Source organism: Oryza brachyantha, chromosome 8, assembly GCF_000231095.2.
Source record: "Oryza brachyantha chromosome 8, ObraRS2, whole genome shotgun sequence".
NCBI lineage: Eukaryota > Viridiplantae > Streptophyta > Magnoliopsida > Poales > Poaceae > Oryza > Oryza brachyantha.
The window spans coordinates 9,411,672-9,434,787 of record NC_023170.2 but is presented as its reverse complement, the minus strand read 5'-3'; the positions used below and the strand labels follow the sequence as shown (position 1 = coordinate 9,434,787).

General features: G+C 38.1%; 1 protein-coding gene across 2 annotated transcripts; it reads left to right on the top strand.

Moving 5' to 3' along the window:
* The first annotated feature begins 2,188 nt into the window (after positions 1–2,188).
* LOC102715505 (bifunctional aspartokinase/homoserine dehydrogenase 1, chloroplastic) lies at positions 2,189–15,151 on the top strand. Of its 2 annotated transcripts, none has more exons than XM_015840556.2 (19): positions 2,189–2,321; positions 2,549–2,626; positions 3,289–3,353; positions 3,762–4,136; positions 4,356–4,444; positions 4,957–5,260; positions 5,901–5,953; positions 6,264–6,469; positions 6,738–6,825; positions 6,900–7,013; positions 7,826–7,924; positions 8,014–8,208; positions 9,731–9,813; positions 10,414–10,639; positions 10,906–11,051; positions 11,208–11,343; positions 13,193–13,276; positions 13,348–13,440; positions 14,554–15,151. In XM_015840556.2, the coding sequence occupies exons 1-19, from the start codon at positions 2,230–2,232 to the stop codon at positions 14,797–14,799; spliced, it is 2,772 nt and encodes a 923-aa protein (XP_015696042.1). In that variant the 5' UTR covers positions 2,189–2,229; the 3' UTR covers positions 14,800–15,151. The 2 variants fall into 2 exon arrangements, with proteins under 2 accessions (XP_015696042.1, XP_015696043.1); XM_015840557.2 differs by having other exon boundaries at positions 3,765–4,136; positions 14,554–14,950.
* Positions 15,152–23,116: the final 7,965 nt, after the last annotated feature.

Sequence of the window (23,116 nt, the reverse complement as noted above, 5' to 3'; positions counted from 1 at the left end):
TAGGAAATTTCTCTTGAGCAGGGGCTAGACTGTTCAGCTCTGACCGGACCGTCCGATTCCTGCTTCTCAAGAAAACTAGAAACCTAAGCTTCTACATGACTCGGCTCACTCATGGATGCATACAGCAACTCATATGACCCCTCTTAATAGTACAGAGATCCTATGACTCAAAATCAAAAATAAAAGGTCTTCAAGTAGAATTCTACCTTGGATCACGTTAGTCAAACAAATCAGCACAATCCTTGATGAACCACCATTTCTTCTTTGCATCACAATCTCATTAGTGCACAAATGCTTGACTAGCATTGTCATTAATCATCCAAAACTCAGTTAGGGGCTAGATGCACTTTCAGAAGTCACCGCTCGATGGCGACATCGACAACCGATGTGAGGATGAATTTGACATGGCGATGACGAATGCGTCTGACATGGGGATGATATTCCCACTTAGTGATAGCAGTCAGCATGGAAGTGATGGAAATACAACCAACATAGGGACAGGTCACTACACGGCGACGTCGATGGATGGGCTAACTTGGTGTTGAGGTCATCACTCAACAGCAGCAAAAACTGCAAATCGTGGGATGGTGCATGTCCGATAGCGGAGGCAATGGCTGGGGCCGACGTGGCAGATCACCACATGGCGGCAAACATATCGTGATGACGAGGTTGCACATTATAACACTTATCGTTATTCTGAAGACAAACAATTTTTAATAATCCTATTCCCTCCATTTTATATTATAAATTTTTTTGGCTGGCTTAGATTTATATGTGTACTAATGAATTTAGAAACATATATAAAATATATACGTCGATACACGGATGAATCCAGGTAAATTCAGGAAGTTTTATGATATAGAAATGAGAGTACAAAATTATGCTCCACAAATCCTTTGAATCTTTCATGAGGGACCCTGAATGCCAAACTTTTGTAGCACCAACTAATTTGTCCTGTAGCTGGTCTGAATCAAAATATGGCGTGGGAGAAGTTTGCTTTGCCTTTGCCTTCTCTGGTTAAAGCACTGTAGCACACGGTTCAGAGGATTCCAACTTCATAAAAAAAAGTCCGACGGCGCATCTCTAGTTCTCTACCGCTAGGAATCACACAGAAGTCACAAACCGTTTGCCTATACGGGCCAAATGGTTATCTGCCCATGCACGTGGACGTATACTTGAGCTACATTCGCAGCCATGTTGCAAGGTGAACCGGTGAAGAAAAAAAAAACAGAAAGAAAAATAACTTGTTGAATATTTGAAAAAAAATGAAAAAGAAATGGTTCATGCCTGCCTTGCTAGCGAAAGACGTAGCAATTTTATCATATTTTCTGAAAATTTTGTTCGATTGAAAAATAACTTGTTGAATACTTGAAAATGGGAGAAATTGGACTGAGTAACCAACCGGATTTTTCCGGAGAAAATTCGAATAAAATTAAAATAGACTGGACCTGATTTGCCACGCGGCCCGTAGGCCATATCCCATTGGCACGAGGCATGGACCACAGTACAAGTCACGCGGATAATTTTTTTTTTCTGAAGAAAACCAATAAATTACGGCCTTGAGAAACAGTACCAACTCATACTGTGTTCCATTTCCAGGCCCCTTCACCTCATAAACTTAAATACAAATTTAGAGGTTTCTTATTCTCAGTTTTCTAATTTTCAGTGATAGTATTTTAATCACTAAGAACAGAAGTATAAAAACCTTACCATACAAAAACATTTTCAGTTTACAAAATCTTTTTGCAAAAACATCACATCTGATATACGGACATATATTTGAAGTATTAAATGTAGTCTAATTACAAAATAAATTATAGATTTCGTCAAGAAACTACGAGACGAATTTTTAAGTCTAATTAATTCATCATTAGTACAGGTAGGTTACTGTAGCACTTATGGCTAATCACGTAATAATTAGGCTCAAAAGATTCGTAAAACGATTTTTCCCATAACTATATAATTAGTTTTATTCATGTATATTTAATGATCTATTTAAGTGTCCAAAAATTGGATGTTATGTTTTTAAGAAAACTTTTTGGAACTAATCAGGATCTCAGTTGATTGGCAAATATGGAGTAAGATGTAAAAAGAACAAAAAGAAGGGGGTAAAGAAGAAAAAATGATGTAGTATTCAGTAGGGTTAAAGCAGGGTTTTGGAGCTCGCTGTCACGGTTAAGTCTAATCTCTCCCTTCCCCCCACTGCGGGCGGCTGCGCTGGCGGCCACCATGAGGAGCCTCGCCGTCGCTAGCCCCCATCCGGGCGCCGCCTTCGCCTTCGCCGCCGGCCGCCCTCGCTCCTCCGCCTCCCCCTCCCAGAGGTCGTTTCGTCCCTACTCCTCTTCCTCCTCCCCCGTCTCGCGCACCTTTCCGTTTTGTGGATTTGGTCGCTCGCGCCGTCGGTGCGCTTGCGTTTCCGTTTTTTTTTTGGTGGATTTTTTTTTGTGCGATTTGGTATTCAGCTTGTTATTCCCGTGTGCTCTGGCCTGCCCTGCACACCCTTTGTTGAGGCTGTGCTGCTGACTGGTGGTGGTGGTGGTGGTGGTAGATTATGCTGCAGGCATGCGAGTTCCCGGCGATGGCGATTGGACAGGACTCTGGCGTGCTCCTTCGGGGGCCCTTTAAGGTTGGTGTTGTGCGTCGTGAGCGATTTTTTTCATCTGAATGAACTGAATCCCTTCTGACTGAAATTGTGTTGTGGGTTTGCTTAGCATGGTGCAGTCATGTTTATTGTATTACATGCTGTTGAGCAGTTATACTTTAGAGCTTTTTTTATCATCCTTGAAAAAGTAACCTGAGCTACCACATTTTTCAACATAAAAATTTAGTATAATTTACCTTAAGCTACCAGAATTTTACATACTTTAGAGCTTTTTTTTTTATCATCCTTGAAAAAGTAACCTGAGCTACCACATTCTTCAACATAAAAATTTAGTATAATGTACCTTAAGTTACCAGAATTTTACATCCTTAAGATACTTTTCAAGGATAGTAAAAAGACCCTATACTTTAAGGTAGTTTTTGGATGGAGGGAGGGTGAATGGAATTGGATGGTTCTATTTTTTTGTGGGATGAGGTAGGATGGAATGTTAACGCTCTTGTCAAGTTACTGTCTGTTAACGTTCTTATCAAGTTACTGTCATCTTCTCTAGTCATTTTTTATTTTATCGGTGATGTCTTCAATAAAATTATTTTTCTAGCAGCTTAGTTTTTCTTTGGTAACTAATAGGCATTGCCAGTTTCAGTGAGTGAATCAATGCTTCCGTTTTCTACTCTTGCTTTGTTCAGGAACAGCCATCGTCCAGGAAGACACTATATGGGTGTTTCAGAGAATATGCTCACACCAGCTGCTGGTAATATTATCTTGTCATCTTACATGGACAATGTTATACTATGTTGATTTTGTTCCTTTCTTTCAGTTCACTTTTAGTCTGCCTAGATTGAGATACATTCTATGGCAGTAGCTGCATTATGGTTTAATTTTCACCCTTTTTTGATGGAGGAGCTCCATAGACTAGATTCCTTTACTCAATTGGAACTGCTCTTTGATTAAAGCTATTGCAGGGTACTGGTTCTGTTTTTTGGTATTGCATCTCAGGTTTCAATTTTAATACAATTTAACCAATATCAATGTTACTACTACATTTTTCTTCGTGTCACTAGGATAACAAAACACGAAGACATATTTCTTTCATTGCATTGATAGAAGTGAGACCATCAATATATGATATATGAGCATCTAATTATTCCTTTGTTCTCAGCAGTTTCAGTTGAACAAGCTGAAGCTAGTGCTCACCTTCCAAAAGGTGACATGTGGTCTGTCCATAAATTTGGTGGGACCTGCATGGGGACCTCCCAGAGGATTCAAAATGTTGCTGACATAATCCTTCGTGACCCTTCTGAGAGGAAACTGGTAGTCGTGTCTGCAATGTCTAAAGTCACTGACATGATGTACAACCTTGTAAATAAAGCTCAATCAAGGGATGATTCTTATATCACTGCACTTGATGAAGTTTTTGAGAAGCATATGGCTGCCGCAAAGGATCTGCTTGGAGGAGAGGACCTTGCAAGATTCTTGTCTCAGTTGCACGCGGATGTCAGCAACCTAAAAGCAATGCTTCGTGCCATATGCATAGGTATGATATATTTCATCACCCTGATTTTCTTATCTTTGTGCCATGTGTTTTTTCAGTAACATAGATTTTCTGTTATTTTTGGCCTACTTATAGAGAAGACTTACATGGGCCATTAATACTTCTGTGCTTACTGCTGATTTATTTACTATTATGTGCAATAATTAAGTTTGATTGTAGACATATCTTCTTACCTGAGGCATGATACATTTCCCCTTGCAGCTGGGCATGCAACAGAATCTTTCTCAGATTATGTTGTCGGACATGGAGAGCTATGGTCAGCTCAAATGCTGTCATTTGCCATAAAGAAGGTAATACAAAAACCACAGAAAGAAATTCAGCGACATATCTATGGCACATAACAATTACTCTTGCTGTAGAGTTCATGCATACAACATCCTTACAGTACCAGGTCTGTCAGTAATCGTTGCTCATTGGATCATCCTTTCTTCTATGAAAATCCGGTTAAGCCACAGCTGAATGTAGTTTATATACCCCTTTCCTTTTGAAATAGAAATATTGCTTGATCGCCTTTCCTGAACATTATCGTTCATGTGAAAAAAAATATAAATACTCTATTGTATAAGTGTATAGGAGATTATTTGAAATATTTGGGCGACAGTGTACACTTGTGTCAAACCATTTGGTTCTATTGCAAATTTTGTTATTATCAACAAAACCAATTTATGCATTTGCATTCAGTTGGAGTAATCTCTATGGAAAATACAGCTAATATATTCAGAAGGCACTGCTCATATAAAAGTCTGACCTAGCTTATACCTTTATAAACATGGACTTACAACAAATATCTTACACTATGCAGTCTGGAACACCTTGCAGTTGGATGGATACACGAGAAGTTTTAGTTGTAAATCCTACAGGTTCCAACCAAGTAGATCCTGACTATTTGGAATCTGAGAAACGACTTGAGAAATGGTTTGCGCGACGACCAGCTGAGACAATAATTGCTACTGGGTTTATTGCGAGTACACCTGAAAACATTCCTACAACCTTGAAAAGAGATGGGAGTGATTTCTCCGCAGCCATAATTGGTTCACTTGTTGAGGCCGGTCAGGTCACTATCTGGACTGATGTTGATGGGGTCTTTAGTGCAGATCCCAGAAAAGGTAATGTTATATCAACTTACTTCCTTGGCACAATCTTGAAATTTACTTGTTCTTTTATGTGTTATGCAATGTGAAATGTAGATAAGATGTGTGCGCGCCATTTCAATCTCATCATCTTTTTTGTCAAGGCTTATGCCTCCACATAGAATTGACAGTATGTGTCTGTTACTGTCTGCTGTAGTATTCTGAAAGAACGTAATATATTTCTGAGACCAAGTCTGCATATTTCAGGAGGCCATTAAGCTATGCCGGTATAACATTACTATATTGACATTTTTCACAGTAAATAGCAAAATTACCATCCATTGGAGTGGAGGCGCATGATCATTGTACAAATCAAAATTATCAAACAACTTCTGAGGTCACTGAATTTTCTGATTCTAATACAAAAAATTAATACTTCAGAGAAAATTTCAATTAACAGTAGCACAAGTATGGATTATGTGAATTTTTATGCACCCACATACTTAATGGGGTTGCTAGGTTGCAAATGTATCTGTTCTGTACATTGTAAAACAAATGTGAATTAAATCTGTTGACTTTATTTCTGTATGCACAAATTCCATTTTGACTAACCTTTCTCTTTGCATAACTTATCCATTTTGAGATATACTACATAACAATAGCATCCAATTTGCAGTTAGCGAGGCTGTCATACTAAGCACATTATCATATCAGGAGGCATGGGAAATGGTAATTTCTGTACTATATCTGGATGCATTTCCATTGATTCTATGATCACACTACTATCTGTTTGAGCATGCAAAGTAACCCTCTGAGCATGACAGAAGTTGCCTGGTGCAAGATAAACTATTCCTCAACTAATAACAACATTTTAGTAGTGCACGTCTGTGAGATTGTGATGAAACCAGGCTAGGCTTGATTGCTGTTTACTTAGGCCTAGCAATAAGAACTGTTCCATATGCGCTATTAGACACTAGAAGCTATTGGATTGTGTGTTTTCAGTATCTTGTAGATAACTTGATTTATTTTCTGTATGCAGTCATATTTTGGGGCAAATGTGTTGCATCCACGTACCATCATACCTGTGATGAAATATAATATTCCAATTGTTATAAGAAATATGTTCAATATTTCTGCCCCTGGAACCATGATCTGCCAGCAGCCTGCAAATGAAAATGGTGATTTGGAGGCTTGTGTGAAAGCATTTGCTACTATAGATAAGTTGGCTCTTGTTAATGTTGAAGGGTGAGTTTCTTTTTCTTTAGCACATTTCTTATTTTGATCCTACAATCTGAACTCAATTCACCAGGTCACGTGATCTCTAACAAGTTCCAAAGAACTGTGCCTTCTGCTCTCAAAATAAAATTTCTTATTCCAGTGTGCCTAGAATTTTGATTTGACACAAATTGCTGACCTTGCAAGGTTAACATTCGTATAACAGAAGGATAAATAAGCACATTTAAGATGTACTAGGCATTCTATTGTTAAAACAGCTCATTAAACTTTGGTGCAGGACTGGAATGGCTGGTGTTCCTGGTACTGCAAGTGCCATATTTGGTGCTGTGAAGGATGTTGGAGCTAATGTTATCATGATATCGCAGGTAGATAGTGTTTTGCGTCTCTTAACATGTCATATGATTGATGAAGCTACATCCTAACTGCAAAGCATGTGCAGGCTAGTAGTGAACACTCCGTATGCTTTGCTGTTCCAGAAAAGGAAGTTGCTGCAGTTTCTGCAGCTTTGCATGTCAGGTTCCGTGAAGCATTATCTGCAGGCAGGCTATCTAAGGTATGATCATGATTATTTTCCACTGTTCATGTTTCTCAAAAGAAAATTTTCTATTATAATAGTTCTCAATGGTTATCTGATTTTCTTTTAAAGATGAGAAAAATTAGTAGCTCAGCGGTTTTGATTGACATGTATGTGCTGCCATTGCCTAAACAAATTCTACACATATTACAAATTGAACACTGCAGTGGGCTGTCAGTTGTGCAGAATACTCACTCTGTTCTGCACTGTAAATATGTAAATGATGGTATTATGTCCTGAAATTTGGTGGTGAAGATTATACTTTGTAAAATAGGGTGGGTTTCCTGGGCAGCATCAGCATTGTGCCACCATGTCAGGGTTGAAGCTGTGTATAAGGCATGCTAGAGAAGAGGAACATCACTCCTGTGTTGCATGGAAAAAAGAAAGCCATCCTTTGATTGGATAGATTTGGCTATCAACTGTGTATGAGGCGCTGCTCCATCTGCTGTGTCATCTATAGCAGCCTCATCTTGCGTGACCCATTGCTTGCTTGCTGAGGCCCTGGTACTTAAGCCCAACCATAACAGATGATCTTCATGTAAACTTTCATGATATAAAGCATTAAAGCCTTCTTGGAAGCAACATCGTGAGAAAATTTTAATAGGCTGGAAAATGGCCCAAGAAGCTTCTAATATGACCATATCAAACCCTATTGTACTGAATAGTACCCAAGCTGGTTGGAGCTAACTCGATTGAGGCATGTATAAGTTTTGCTTCTTTCATGGCATGATGTGGATATGATATTGATCTGCTGCTTTCTATATTATTTAGATAGAAATTTTTATTTTCAGGTCGAAGTCATTCATAATTGTAGCATTCTTGCTGCTGTCGGCCTGAAGATGGCAAGTACTCCTGGAGTTAGTGCAACCCTTTTTGATGCACTGGCAAAGGTAATCCCACAGTTTCATTTTTGCATGCCAACTGCACATAAGTTTTTTTCAAGGGACCAGGTTAATTTACCTTTAAATGATGGATATAGGCAAATATTAATGTGAGGGCAATAGCTCAAGGTTGCAGTGAGTACAACATCACTGTTGTATTGAAGCAAGAGGACTGTGTAAGGGCTCTGAGAGCTGCTCATTCAAGGTTCTTCCTCTCCAAAACCACACTTGCTGTTGGAATCATTGGACCTGGGTTGATTGGCCGCACTCTCCTTAACCAGCTGAAGGATCAGGTATACCTTGTTTCGTATCACCTTTTGTTATCATAATGCACAAAGAATAGTAAAGTATATTTCTATTTTGGGACCTCACTAGGACTAAGAACGGAAGATGATGCACTTACACTGCCATTTTCATGATATCTAGATCACTCTTTTGGTCTTACCATAAGGTTAATTGCCTAATTTGGACCATTTCTATAAGTACTCTATTGTTATGTTAGCCTGCTCCATATTTTTCATCGTGTTGAGGACTCTAGCAGCAGCCACTCACCAACTGTTAAGCAGAGGGTACCTGATTACTGATAAACCAGAGCATGAGGCACATCCACCATCTTCATGCAGAGACCATTGTTGCCAGTTGCAACATTCAGTTAGGGTTGCATTCGCCAGTGGGGTTGGGAAACTGACCACCTGGCATGCAAAACGGAGTAGCCAATTAGTGTATGATTAATTAAGTATTAAGTATTAGCTAAAAAATGAAAATGGAATAATATGATTTTTCAAAACAAATTTCCTATAGATTTTTTTTTGGAAAAACGCTCGTTTAGTAGGTCGAGAAATATGCACACGGAAAACAAGGGAGTTGAGGTTGGGAAGAGGAGGAAACGAACTCAGCTTGTTCTTTCTTGTTGAAAGATGGAAGATGAAAGTTTTTTTTTGATAACTATTTATTGGTATAAACGATGAAATTAACTACTATAAAGATAAAAATCTATTTTAGAAAGGTGAGATGATGAACTTCTATATAGAAACTTTTTTGCAAAAAAGTATACCGTTTAGCAGTTTAGAAAGTGTGCGCACAAAAGCCAAGAAAAAATATGAGAAAAAGTTGAGAAAAGAACCCAACCTGCTGTGTTCTTTGTAGATGGAAGATAAAAGGTAAAAGAATTTTGATTTTTGTGATAGCTTTAATGGTATAAATAATGGAATTAACTACTACAAAGTTAAAAATGTTCTTTAAAAATGATGAACTTGTATATAGATTTTATTTTATTTTTTTGCAAAAAACACACCGTTTAGCAGTTTAGGAAGCATGTGCGCAAAAGCCGAGGAAAAAACTCAGAAAAATCTGTGAAAAGAACACATCTATGCAGAACTGTATATTTGCAGGACTGTAATCTTGGCTCAGTTTGCTCCTATATCTGTTATTACTAGGAGACCTTAGTTCCACTCTCCAGCAATTTCTTTGATCAGGGAGTGAATGGCATGTACCGTCCATAGTGTTACACTCACAGGCAATGTACATTCTAGTTCTAGTTCTACAGTACTGCTGTCACATCCAGTGTAACTTCTGCTTACAAGTTATTTTCTGCTGGTTTGATTGGATAGAAATACATGAGCAAATATAACAAAGGAGATATTTCCTGTTTTCAGTTGCCTGCTCATATGTTAGATTTGCGTGTGATCTCTAGAAAAAGGTGTGCATTGGCTCTGGTTAATTTATCTTTTATGGAAAAGCAGTATGTAATGTGCCATTTTTCCTTTGACTGGGTTTTCTAGTGCACTTTAACACTTAATACTCAATTATTTGCAGGCTGCAGTTCTTAAGGAAAATATGAACATTGATCTGCGCGTTATGGGAATCACTGGCTCGAGGACAATGCTTTTGAATGATACGTATGCTAAATGAATCTCCATTTCCCTCTTTTTTACATTTCAAAATTAAATCTCTTCTGCAGAACACCACAATATCCGTCTTAATAGATTTATTAGCTCAGTAGCTGTTCCAATTTCACGTGCATGAACTTTTCTATTGGTCAAACTATCATGGCTAATGGCATGTGCAACTTTGATGTCAAACATTTGCTTTACTTTCTCTAGTTTGCCCAAAAAACTTCACTAGACAGAATATTGTAGAAGTTCTGTAGTCAAGATTGTTTGCTGAAGTTGCTGTATGATGAGCATTAGTATTAACAAAGAAGGATTTGAGAAGCTGAATGTTTCTGTCCTACCAAAAAAACGTTGGTTTATCATGATTACTGACTGATGTTTCCTAACTAGTAACATGCCTGTGCATTGCAACAGCCCAATACGACTGGGGATGGGCTGTATGGGCCGATAGGAGGGGTGGGGGAGCACTTTTTTACCAACCACTTGATCTTTTTCCTTGTTTTTATGAGACGAGAAGTCAGACGACTCCACTTTTAAGCAGTAGATATATATGCTAATCTAAAATGATTTTATCCGTACATTTTTCATAGTTTGTTCTTTCTGTAGAGGAATAGATTTGACCCAGTGGAAAGAGCACCTGAAAACTGAAGCAGAACCAGCCAACCTTGACAAGTTCGTTGATCATTTGTCCGAGAATCAATTATTCCCTAACAGGGTTTTGGTGGACTGCACAGCAGACACAAGTGTTGCATCCCACTATTATGACTGGTTAAAGAAGGGAATCCATGTCATCACTCCAAATAAGAAAGCAAATTCAGGGCCACTGGACAAGGTTATTTTTTTGCCTGGCAGCAGGCTTTGTTGTCAAACAAACGCATAAGCCTTTTTTTTATTTTTTAAATAGGTGATCTCAAATTTATATATTTATTACCAAGTTATTTAGTAGAACAATGTTAGCCGTGTTTTTGGAACTAGATGCACATCTCAGCCTTGCATGGATGTGAGAAGTCGTCCACAATTATTAGTACACTTGAATTTACTATGCTAGATATAATTGGTTGCCTTTAGTGACTATGAACTTTTTCCCCTGCTGTACAGTATTTGAAACTTAGGACTCTACAACGTGCATCATATACCCATTACTTCTATGAAGCAACTGTTGGTGCTGGCCTCCCAATCATTAGCACATTGCGTGGGTTGCTGGAAACAGGTGACAAGATATTGCGTATTGAGGGGATCTTCAGGTCAGTATGAGGATAGGACTATGTTGTGTCACGTATCAATTTTTTGTGTGCTATTACTGTAACGTCTGCGTGAGTAAGATACTTACAGATTCTGTTATTTAGGGAATTTAGTGTGATGCTGCCTGATAACATGTTCTGCTGATTGTTCAACTGCAGTGGAACGTTGAGTTATATTTTTAACAATTTTGAAGGAACAAGAACTTTCAGTGATGTTGTCTCTGAAGCAAAAGAGGCTGGATACACTGAACCTGATCCAAGAGATGATCTATCTGGAACTGATGTAGCCAGAAAGGTACTGTTTCCATCATAAAGCTTGTCATACTCCATCCCAAAATATACTACTTTTAAAATAGTTTTAAGTCAAGCATTTTAAACTTTGACTATTAGTAACAAAAGAAATTCAAAAGATCGATCACGGAAGAATAATGTTAGTAAATTTATCATTAAGCACTATCATGATACGCTACTCTTTTTATTAAAATAACTTATTTTTGTAAAATTATTGGTCAAAGTAGCATCTCCAAGACAAGTAGTTATATTTTGGGAGGGGGGAGGGGTACATAACTATACTTTCTATTTATTGCTCTGTTACTCCATCAGGGTTAGTTACCTTATGTGTTGCTCCTTAGTCTTTACACTCTCCACTTGTATATCTATTTGAATGGCATTAACATTACACTATTGAAAATAAAGAAAAGGGAACCATCTATTTTTCATGTAGAATATGCTGCTGCATACACACTACTGAACTGAACAAATTTTGTTTCTTGCTAAGCCTAATTTATCACAGATTCATTATCTAGGGTCAAATTGATTGCCGATTTATACAAAAGGTTCACTTTTGGACCCTGGTCTCATACCTGAGTTTAGCTTTCACCCTAAATGGTGCATATTGCTTACCTATGAATCACTGATACATCACAGAGCTGCTATCTCTGTATCCGATACATGACTGATACAGCGATACACAATACAGTAGGTCAATATGCTTATTGGAGAAGTATTAGAGAATTTTCCATTAAAAAAAGAAAAAAAATGATAACACATGCTCAATATGCGATCGATACGGTCTCGATATGATTGTGCCATCACGCCAGGAGCTTTTGACTTGCTACGTAGCCACCTAGATCGCAAGCTTGAGCTGTTGTGTTGCTGCCTGGAGCTTGACATTATGACCTCCACCACCAGTCCCTAGCTCCCTCCTGCTGAGGAGCCGCCGCAGGCAGGCATGACACAGCAGCTACTGGCTCCACCAATAGCTCCAGAAAAAGAAGGGAGGTGAGAGAGAATGAAGGTGGCGGGTGCTGCTGCTAGGTTTAAAGAGGGAGGTGGGGGGGGGGGGGGGGGGGGGGGGGTGGGGGGTGCAAAAGTCCGCTGCTGATTTTGGGCTGAAATGGCACAGTTTGCCTGGGTAGATTGGTCCAGCCCTTTTCTGTTACACATTTTTCTTTTCTTTTTTCCTTGTGATTGCATGAAGGATGTTCTGTGTCCACTACTATAGTACTATGTGGCTTAACATATATCTTGGTTGCAATATGTTGACATAATATGTATATGCTCCCTGTATTGCCTTATCTTTGTTTCTTTTTGGAAAAATGTGTATCGCCGTACCATAGGCTGCTTTTGTTGGTGGTTTTGAGTAACACGTGACATCCTAGATGCCCAGTAAACTTATATGCCTTCATGCTTTAAAAGACAGCTATAGAAACTGTCAAGCTACTTTGCCTTTCTCCATCCTCATCTCTGTTTCTGTCCTTTCCGTGTCCCTCCTCTTATCTGCCTTAGCTGGTCCTTACCTGCCTTGGCTACAAAAACAGCCTCACGGTTGACCAGAAACCTAGGTTAGATTTGCTGTCATGGGTTATTTGACTGGGTACCGACAAATGAAGTATGAAGTTTAAACAGTTTTGGACTTTTGAGGTAAAAATCATACACCAAAATTTGATGGATGAAAAAACTAGACATTTTCCTTATATTGAGAACTTGCATGATTGATATGCACAATATTTAGTTTGCTTTTCAACAATACTAGCTTCTCTACCCTTTTCAATTTTTAATATTGCATACTTGTTCTGTGAGAACATTTATCCTTTGTGTGTGTGTGTGTTTTTGTTTATGGCAATTAGTTACTTTTGGAACAGGTCATAATTCTTGCGAGGGAATCTGGATTGAGGCTTGAGCTTTCTGATATTCCTGTAAGGAGTCTTGTGCCGGAGGCATTGAGAGTAAGATTGCATCCTTCTTTATAACTATAGCTTGATATTTACACTTCCTAATTAGATTTTTTGTTATGCAGTCCTGTTCAACAGCTGATGAATACATGCAAAAGCTACCGTCCTTTGACCAGGACTGGGCAATTGAGCGGAAAGATGCTGAAGCTGCAGGAGAAGTAAGTAGATCTGTCTCCATGTCTCAACTCTTCATCGAAATTTCACTTGTAGGAACTAGGAAGTAATTGTTATTATTTGTTGACATTTTCATATCACCTCTAGATAAAAAAATCACACTGTATTTCACATGAGCTCATTTATGGTACACTGTACTACCCTATATTAGTGGGTCGTACTAGTGATCCAACGGTTCAGATCCACTATAAACTAGTAAAATTCCTCCTTTTAGTATGGGTAGTATCCGCAAGTACTACGTATTGGTGCAAGGGTATTGTTGGACAAAACCATGGCATATATGTAGGGTATGGTGGGAAAAATCATGGCATATATGTAATTTGTTAGATACTCTCGCCATTCCAAATTGTAAAACTTAGCCTTGTCCAGATTCATATGGAGGCTAATGAATGTAGACAGGTAGACACATATACAACATATATGCTTTGATTAATTTATGAATCTAGATAGGGCCAGAAAGTCTTATAATATGGAGCGGAGGGAGTACATTTTAAGATATCTGCGAAGATTAACCTATTTCACATTTCTAAATGAAATTATCATGCCATTTATAAAAACACCCACATGAATGAACGGTTAAATTTCTTCCATACTAGTTCCCCTCTATCACTATTACGGAGGCCGCGTTCGGCAGGAGATGTATAAGTTAACTTATGCCTGACACGTAAAACGTAGTAATAGATTAGTAATTATTAAAAAAAATATAAAATAGATTAATATGATTTTTTAAAACAACTTTCCTATAGAAATTTTTTGCAAAAAATACACCGTTTAGCAGTTCGGGAAGTGTACGCGAGGAAAATTAGGAAGATAAGTTAACTAAGGAAGGCCTCCCGAACGTGGCCGGAGTATTGTAAAACAAATCATTTCACATTGGCTTCATCATCAGATTAGCCGTTGGTTCAATAATTATTCTTGAAATTATATGCACTCTATGTTGTCAAAATGAAAGGTTAATATTGACCTAGAACTACTAATTTTCAGAAAACATCATGCTGATCATGTTGTCATTTGCTCTGACCATACCGCTGTGTACTTATATTTCTCCACACGAGATTCCAAAATCTAATGGACCGCTGAACCATTCATGACTCTAGGTTTTGCGGTATGTTGGAGTGGTGGATGTGGTGAACAAGGAGGGTCAGGTGGAGCTGCGGAGGTACAAGAAGGACCACCCATTCGCGCAGCTATCGGGCTCGGACAACATCATCGCCTTCACGACGTCGAGATACAGGGAGCAGCCCCTGATCGTGCGAGGCCCAGGCGCTGGCGCAGAGGTGACCGCAGGAGGCGTCTTCAGCGACATACTACGCCTGGCTTCCTACCTGGGCGCCCCCTCATAAATCTTCTCTTCTGTGGCTGGAAGCATGTCCTGATGCTAGTCAGATGATCGACTTCTTGGGCCCTGTAAGAGTGTTTGTAAGGTCGTCTTTTTGTTTCAGATCTTGTGGTTTGCAGAAGCGTTCTAAATCACGGCGAGGAGATAATAAGCCTAGCCTAGCCCCCGTGTTTAGGTAGAGAAGTTTGTGCAGGTCTTGTTGGATAACAATTCGTGTTCGTTGCAATAATGGTATCGTCAGGTTTGTTTTTGATAGTGACACTAGTGAGGTGTGAGACCGCATACAAGTGAAGAATCAATAATGCAAAGCTTCGAATCGTTATGATGGAAGAAAGAAAAATACAACTGTGATGAAATGCTGCGTAAGCTGCCTGAAAGGTGGCAAAGTCTCTGGGACCCTGAATGACGCTGTGAAACAGCAATAGAAAAAAAAAGGCGCCCTTACGAACAATTCGATCGAATTTGGAGGTTCACTTTACCTGTCTTGCCATCTTTTAAATTTTAGTTCCGTAGGAGTTTAGTTATAGAGGGGCTTGGAATTGAATTAGAATCCGTTGGTTCCAACATGTCCTACTGCACGTCTGCACCAACAGTTAATAACATCTCTGCACCCTAATACTGGCAGAGCAGGAGAATGTGTCCTGAACCGACGGTATATTACAAACCTTAAAATGACATGAAAATTTGGTTAGATAAAACGGAATCCTAAACCTTAAATGACATGAAAAATTGGTTAGGTAACCGGAAGCTCTCCCTTAGAGAAGTTCAATGGGCACAACCAACTGCTGGCAATGTGCATATACCAAGTCATATAGAGCTACTCATATATGCAGTGAATATAATAATTAGCTATACATACAAGAAACAACAGACTTGTTTTATTAATATATTTTTAACCATACAATTCTCTTCATATATATTTACTACTCTCTCCGTCCCTAAATATTTGACGTCATTGACTTTTTTATATACGTTTGATCATTCGTCTTATTTAAAAAATTTATATAATTATTAATTATTTTTATATCATTTCATTTATTGTTAAGTATATTTTTATGCATATATATAGCTTTACATATTTTGTAAAATTTTTTAAATAAGATGAATGGTTAAATGTATATAAAAAATTAACGACGTCTCCATGTTTAAAAGAGAAGGGAGTATTTAATAGCGCACCCAATCTCAGCTCTCCTCACGTCTTTCCTTCACCTAGAAATCTAGTCGTATATAACTAACACAGTTACCTTTATTACACTGCTATAAGAGAGTCGAAGCAGCATGGTGTTGATCTTTTGCGGGAAGTGAAATAGAATAGTCTCTGTAGTATTAAATGAATTTACCACCTCACTTATCAACTAGATGATACCCTGCATGGTTCAGCAGATGTATATAAATAAGAGATGTGCACACTAATGTAATAGAACAAATATATGCATTTAGTCACTGAAGATTCGATAAGATTTTACTATGTAATTCTATTAAAAAAACTATCAACGGCATTTAGCCACTTTCATTCCACAATGATAATGTTTTTGAAATGTGTAAAAGCACACTATTTTTAGATTTAAGGATATATGTGCTGATTATCATAATTTTTCTGACTCCCATGGTTTTATATCCAATCATGTGTTCAGAAAGGGAATCTAAACAATTTAAATTCAAAATATAAACAATTAAGTGACTAAAATAAAATCTTTTGACTATGTTGTAAAGGGGATTGATGCAAAGGGGATCAATGTTTCTCTACGTTGTATTTTTTAAAAGGATTAATTGGATCATGCCATCATAAATTTGCATGTTTCAAAAAATACTATTACTATTCGACTACTTGGGAGGATGTCATTACAATTTCAGAACTATTTGAGATATGCTACTACATTCCCCTTCGGTGCACTTTTAAATTTTTTTCTCTCCCTCTGTGTTGTTCACCACTTCCTCCAAAAGACTATTATGTAGAGGGCAGTTTGGTCTAATATTTTTTCTAAATGTACTGAAAGATACACAGTGACATATCTTAAATAGTTTGGAAATTGTAATGGCATCAAGTAGTCGTGGTAATTTTCAAAACAGACAAATTTATAATGCTATTGATCCAATTAACCATTTTTATAAAGACTAGATGTCGTTTCCATATACATGCAATCACATCTACAATTCTTAATTAAATTCACCAACTAGTTCTTGTCTTCCTCGAACCAAAAAAATAGAATCACCGAAACCAGCAATCAATCCTTTTCTAATCAAATTTAGCTACCACATCACCATTGGTGACTAGCCTCGAACCAAAGAGGAAGAAAACATTAAAACAATAATTAGTCTATATCTTACCACCACCAATCGAACCCAATCTAACAGGAACACCACCATTTGGATACCATACCAATAGGGAATCTCGAAAGTGATGCGTTCAAGAAGATTGTGAAACCTTGAATGTCACCATCGCTATTCCAAACATTTGGAACAAGGTTTTCCTTCAAATGAGTCCACCCCTTGCAGGGATAACAGAAGTGGCGTTGCGACATTGCCTCCAATATGTATGGCACCCTCTGGTGTCACCATGTTGACATCAAAAATATGATTCGACGTGTTACACACGAATGCCTAAGAGTCAATCTTAGACAGCTCCAGTGCAGGACCTAAATTATTAGAATGATACGCGGACGTGCCAGTCAGTTTGATCATGCAACTGACTAGATGAACAGTAAAACAAGCCGATCGGCTACCAAGCCGATAGATGACTAAATATCCAGCCGATCGAATACTGATGCTGCAACGGTTAGGCGATAGGAAGAACAATCGGCTGGAAAAAGCTTGGATCGGCTAGAAACTTGATCGAAACAGATTTGAATTAAATATTAGACCAACATAATCCGTCAAGTTACTTATTAATCTTAATCTTAGTCGATCGGATGAGCCCCTATAACCAGATCGAACTAGACGTGCAAAGATTGGATTTAACCAAGACAGTATGCAGTCGAGCACGATATAATTATAGGAAACATGAAGATCCATAAGGCTAATAAATAAACTGACGAATTATTTGGAATAAACAATAAATCATGTGTTACGTTCGGTTAAACCCAAGTTACATGTAATTCTCACAAGCCGATGCAACATAAATAACTGCCGATCTAACTAAATCAAGCCGATTGGTATATAAATAATACAGTAAAGTAATCGGCTACTCTATTGATATAAATATAATAAGCATGTAGATCGACAAAAATCATCGGCTAAAGACGGCGGACAAACAAACAAAATCTATAAAATACGTAGCCTAGATTTCTAAGAATAATCATGGAAGATCGGACCCAACTGAGATAGTTCAAGATTAAAGCTAGCAATGTCAGGATATATACTAAACAGATCTAGATTGCTATCAAGCCAATGAGCCGATGACCTGTAACTTATCAGCTGGTACTCCGATAAAACAATGAACAAAATACATCGATCTGATATAAGCCATCTGACAAACGCAATCTACTAGATTGAACCTAACCGAGATAGAACTAGATTGAATATGTCAAATAGTAAATATCAAACCAACATAGAGTACCCAAAGTGGTCGACCAGATCAACTCAAAACACAAAAGTGATCTAAGTTGAAACTGATACGATAATTAGCAATCGCACAACCAAATTAGAAGATCGGACCGAACCGAGACAATCCTAATCTAGCCGATGCGATTACCGTGGCCCGGCGGAATGTAGGACTTACCCCTCCGTCGGAGATCGACACGATGCAGCCCCACATCTGGTGCCAAGTTCCGCCGGAGTTGAAGACTCGGAAGAGGGTGGCGATGCGCCGAAAGTTGTTGATCTAATTATGATGTAGATGATTTACAATGACCTCGAACATATATATTTATACCCTCAGATGGATGCTAATCCGTGTAGGACACGACATACGACTCCTAATAGATAAAGAAAAATAACAAACTCCTATGTAGATTCTATCTCTAGCACATATCCTGATCGGACTGTAATAACCTTAGTGATAAAATAAAAATCCTAACTAACTCTAATTAATAGATAAATTTACGCCGCCAAGCCTTGGTCTTCATGATTTCTTCTCAAATCCGGTCTCTTCTAGATAAGATTTTCATCTACTAATTGCGATTTTCCTTAACCGAATCCACCAAGGAAATTTACCAAATTTTGGTGTTAACACACTGATGTAGCTCTTTGGATGCTCAAGAGTCGGACAAGCAGCAATTAGCGGACACAACACCCGATGACCAACACAACCAACTTGCCAGTGTTGGATCTAAAACCTCACACCACCAACTGCATCCTTGAGAAATTGCCGTATAGTCTATCATCAACAAGGGGATCTGATACTACCATGTCTTTGCTAGAAACATTTCCATCATGCAACCTCATCTATAGCATTGGCTCATCAAATCACCTTTTTGTCACACTGTCCTGCCTAGTGGCAACTCCAATAGTTTTAACGGGGGTAGTGGGGCTCGAGACCCCGTCGCCCCCACGTTAAATCCATCCCTGGTCCTGCCGGATATATCTACATTCTACATATGGCCACACTAACCATAAGTCCATCGTCACTACTTCCGCACGACAACGTTGCATCAAACCACTTCGCCACACCACCTACTCGACCCGCCTCGTCACTATGTCATCTCGGCTGACACCATGCATTGTCTATGCGCCACCCTCCTACCGCATCATGATTTGGGCAGCGACCATTTTGTCGTTGTCGCACGCTCTCCTCTAGCCATCCCCGAATCTCACCATAGCCAGCACCGTTGCGGGAAAAGTAGATCTTATCACCGCCTTCCTTGAGGACCGCCTGATCGGTGCTTCCTTCTAGCAACGGCGAGGGGGGGAAATCAGCCTCATTTTTTCTTCTTCTTTAGCGATCCATGAAGTACGATGGGATTTTAGCTTGCTTTCTTAAAGAAGAAACTCATTTTCACAATTTTACTAGTCATTAGTTCTCATCTGTGACATAGTTACTCCCTCTGCTCACTTTTATAAGCATATGAGAAGCAGAGAATGATAAGTGCACTACTTAAAAATTGAATCATCCATCCTCCCTTCGTGCGCATTAGCATGCACGGTTGCATCTCATCCTAAAACCAAGGAAAAATGTCCGTACATTTCATAGGTCCATACTCCCAATCCATCGTAGATCTTATGGATTTGTATAGCTTATTATTGATCATATGGATCCATTGCAATACACGAACATACTAGTGTACTTTCAACTTAAGAAGCAGTCATCCTTCTCCCCTCTACTCCCATTGCAAGTGGCTGATCACCACTGGGGGGGGGGGGGGTAATCTTTTGGGCTTTTATTAAAAAAAAAAGAGCAAGCGGTATGTTTGCAAACAAAAATAATTTAGTAATAAAACTTTTATATATATGTTTATAGTGATCTAAAAGCCAAATCGATAAAATAAACTACAATGAGAAATCTTAAAATCAACTCCAAATTTAAGATAAAAAATTTAAATTTTATCAAGCATAAGCAAATGCCAAAAGATAGGGTGATAGAATCCAATATTTATCCTTAATCGACTTCACTAATCTATCTTTAAATTTATAGACTAGTTCAGTTGCAATGTATCGATGTTACGAGAGAGAAGATATTCGATTTGGAGGAATTTTAACTCACAGAAATAGAAAAAGGGGAAATTTCCAAACGTGCCATTATAATGTTGTAAATTTGGAGATATGCCAATGTATGACAGCATCAATCCATAGGAATTTTACCTATGTATATGTATAACCACTTTTCTGGTCCTGTATGGCAACAGAGTACTTAACTTTTGGAACTTACTTAGGCTACGCTCGGCCATGCCATAAGCTAACTAAGCCTTTCTCGTTTTCTACGTGCACGCTTCCCGAACTGCTAAACAGTGTATTTTTTGCAAAAAATTTCTACGGGAAAGTTGTTTTAAAAAAATCATATTAATCTATTTTATATTTTTTAGTGATTAATAATTAATCGATCATGTACTAATCTATTACTATATTTTTTTGCTAGGGCTATGCCCCCTGCCGAACAAGGTCTTAGTCGTTGTCAGTTTATATGCTTATCCTATGCACACGTATAGGCCCCCTTTGATTCAAATGAATTTCATAGGAATTTTAGAGGATTTTATTGCTATAGGAATTTTTCCTACAAAACCCTTTGAATCAATGGAATGAACCCTATGAAATCCTATGAAATTCCTATGGAATGCATCTTCCTATATAAGTTTTGAAGGAAATTTCACAGGAGGTTGATGAACCTCATGGAAAAAATCCTTTTAAGTCTATGTCTCTATTTAAATTTATGTGTTTTTCCTGTGGTCCAATCAAACGGTTATTCCTATATTTTTCCTATATTTTGCAATCCTCTGTTTTACACCTACGTTCCTTAATCCTATGTTTTTCTTTTTCCTCCGTTTTTTATTCCTATGATTTAAAGAAGCCCATAATGTTGTGTACCATCATTGCTCGTATTCAGAATAAATATGTCTGCCCTATTTCCAATTCCGGTTTACTAATATGTATTAATATGTATGTAGATGTGTTCCTTATTACTATGAATTCTATGAATTCTAATAGTGTCAACCAAATTCTCTTTATTTGTATATGTAGATTCACACATGAAAATTTATCTTGGTATACATTTACCTCTCTGTGCTATATATTTTGATCGATAACTTAGTGACTAAATATGCTAACATACTTTTATCTGTACATTGGTTCATTATTGAAATCATAACCTAATTAATAACATAATTTTTTATAAAAAAATCCACTGTCAAACTAACCGGATCGTTATTACCTTGCCCAAGGAATATTTAATATATTATGTTTCCTACACAGATACCTAACTTGCCGTCTTCAAAAATCACCCGTAAGGTGTACTACGGTACTGCCTATCCTTTTTCAGCAGAACAATAATCACTCAATTCCTGTATGAAGACATATATACACAATATACAAATCATTTCCTTGCATCACATATACTTACTCGTTCTATAAAATTATTAACCAGTACACAGTTTAACCCTTTAATATATGACCCTAATGAAAAGATAACCTCTCGTAATATATTATTATACATTTTAGATGTTCTAGACAGTTAATATATTACAGTCTATTTTTCTATCGCTGGTACATTCTTCACACGCAAATCATTAGAGTTCATGTTACATAATTCTAAAGTAGACTACACACGGATGAACGTATAGGTTATGAAACATAATAAAAGGTTAGTGGTTGTTATCGTTCATCTTCTTAATACTTCAAGTGGTCGAGTGGATAGGAATTTTTCTATATTTTCTCTCTACAACTTTAGTTGTAGAAATAGTAAATTCCCTTTAGCTTTCGTCTCCTTCGTTCCCATGAACCGAATGCTCTTTAAAGAAATCCAGAAATTCCATACATTGTTTTTTTCCTTTAAAAGGAGCCGGCCCTAAGTGAGAGAAAATTGGATGGGTAATGTTCTTTTTAGCCTAAGAGAAAATTAATATTAGACTTGAATGTAAAGCAGCGGTTGGGGCAGGCCAAAAAGCGGTCGTGTTCGTCGGCCAAAAGCCTCCCAATGTTTGACCGCACCGCACAACACAGCAAACAACACTGGAAGCAAACGAGAATCACTCGCTAGGTCGTATACCCTACCCCCCTTTAATTCAGCTCAATTTTGGATGCACCCCGCCTCCTTACTTCCTTCGCCTATGTTCTTCCTCATCGTCATGCTCCAAATTAGTCCAAATCCAAGTCTTTGTGAAATGAAAAATCAATTTGTTCCTTTAAAAAAGGGGAAATCTTTGCTCAATTTTCTACTACTGTTAATACAGTAGTTAGTAGTAGTAGTTAAATACTCCGGCAAGTATTCTACTTGGCCTTCTTCTTCTTCTTCCTCCTCCACACCTGCGCTGCATGCGGCTTTCCCCTTCTTCCCCATGCGGCGTAATGGCTTCTCTCCCCGTCCTAATGTAGTCCTTGTCCTTACTGTTTCTGGATTTGCTCTTCGCTGCGAAGGATTTTGCAGCTGTGTTATTGCGTTCTTGATGGATTGACGGGCTTTGCTGTTCAGCGTCTTTTGATGATTTTTTTGGAGTTGTTTCGTCTTGGTTTAGTTGATTCTTGAGGTGTTTGTCACGCGTGGTGAGTTGTTTCTTGCTATAAAATTTGATCGAGTTTGTATGGTCCATCAAAAAAAGTTTGTTTCTTGTAGTTTCTTGATGAATTGAATCAAGTAATTTCATTCAGGTTTCAGTTCACTGCGAATTTGATGTTATTGTACACGAATGACACGATTTTTGTTTTCTCTTTATGTTTGCAGTTGAATTCGAACCCAA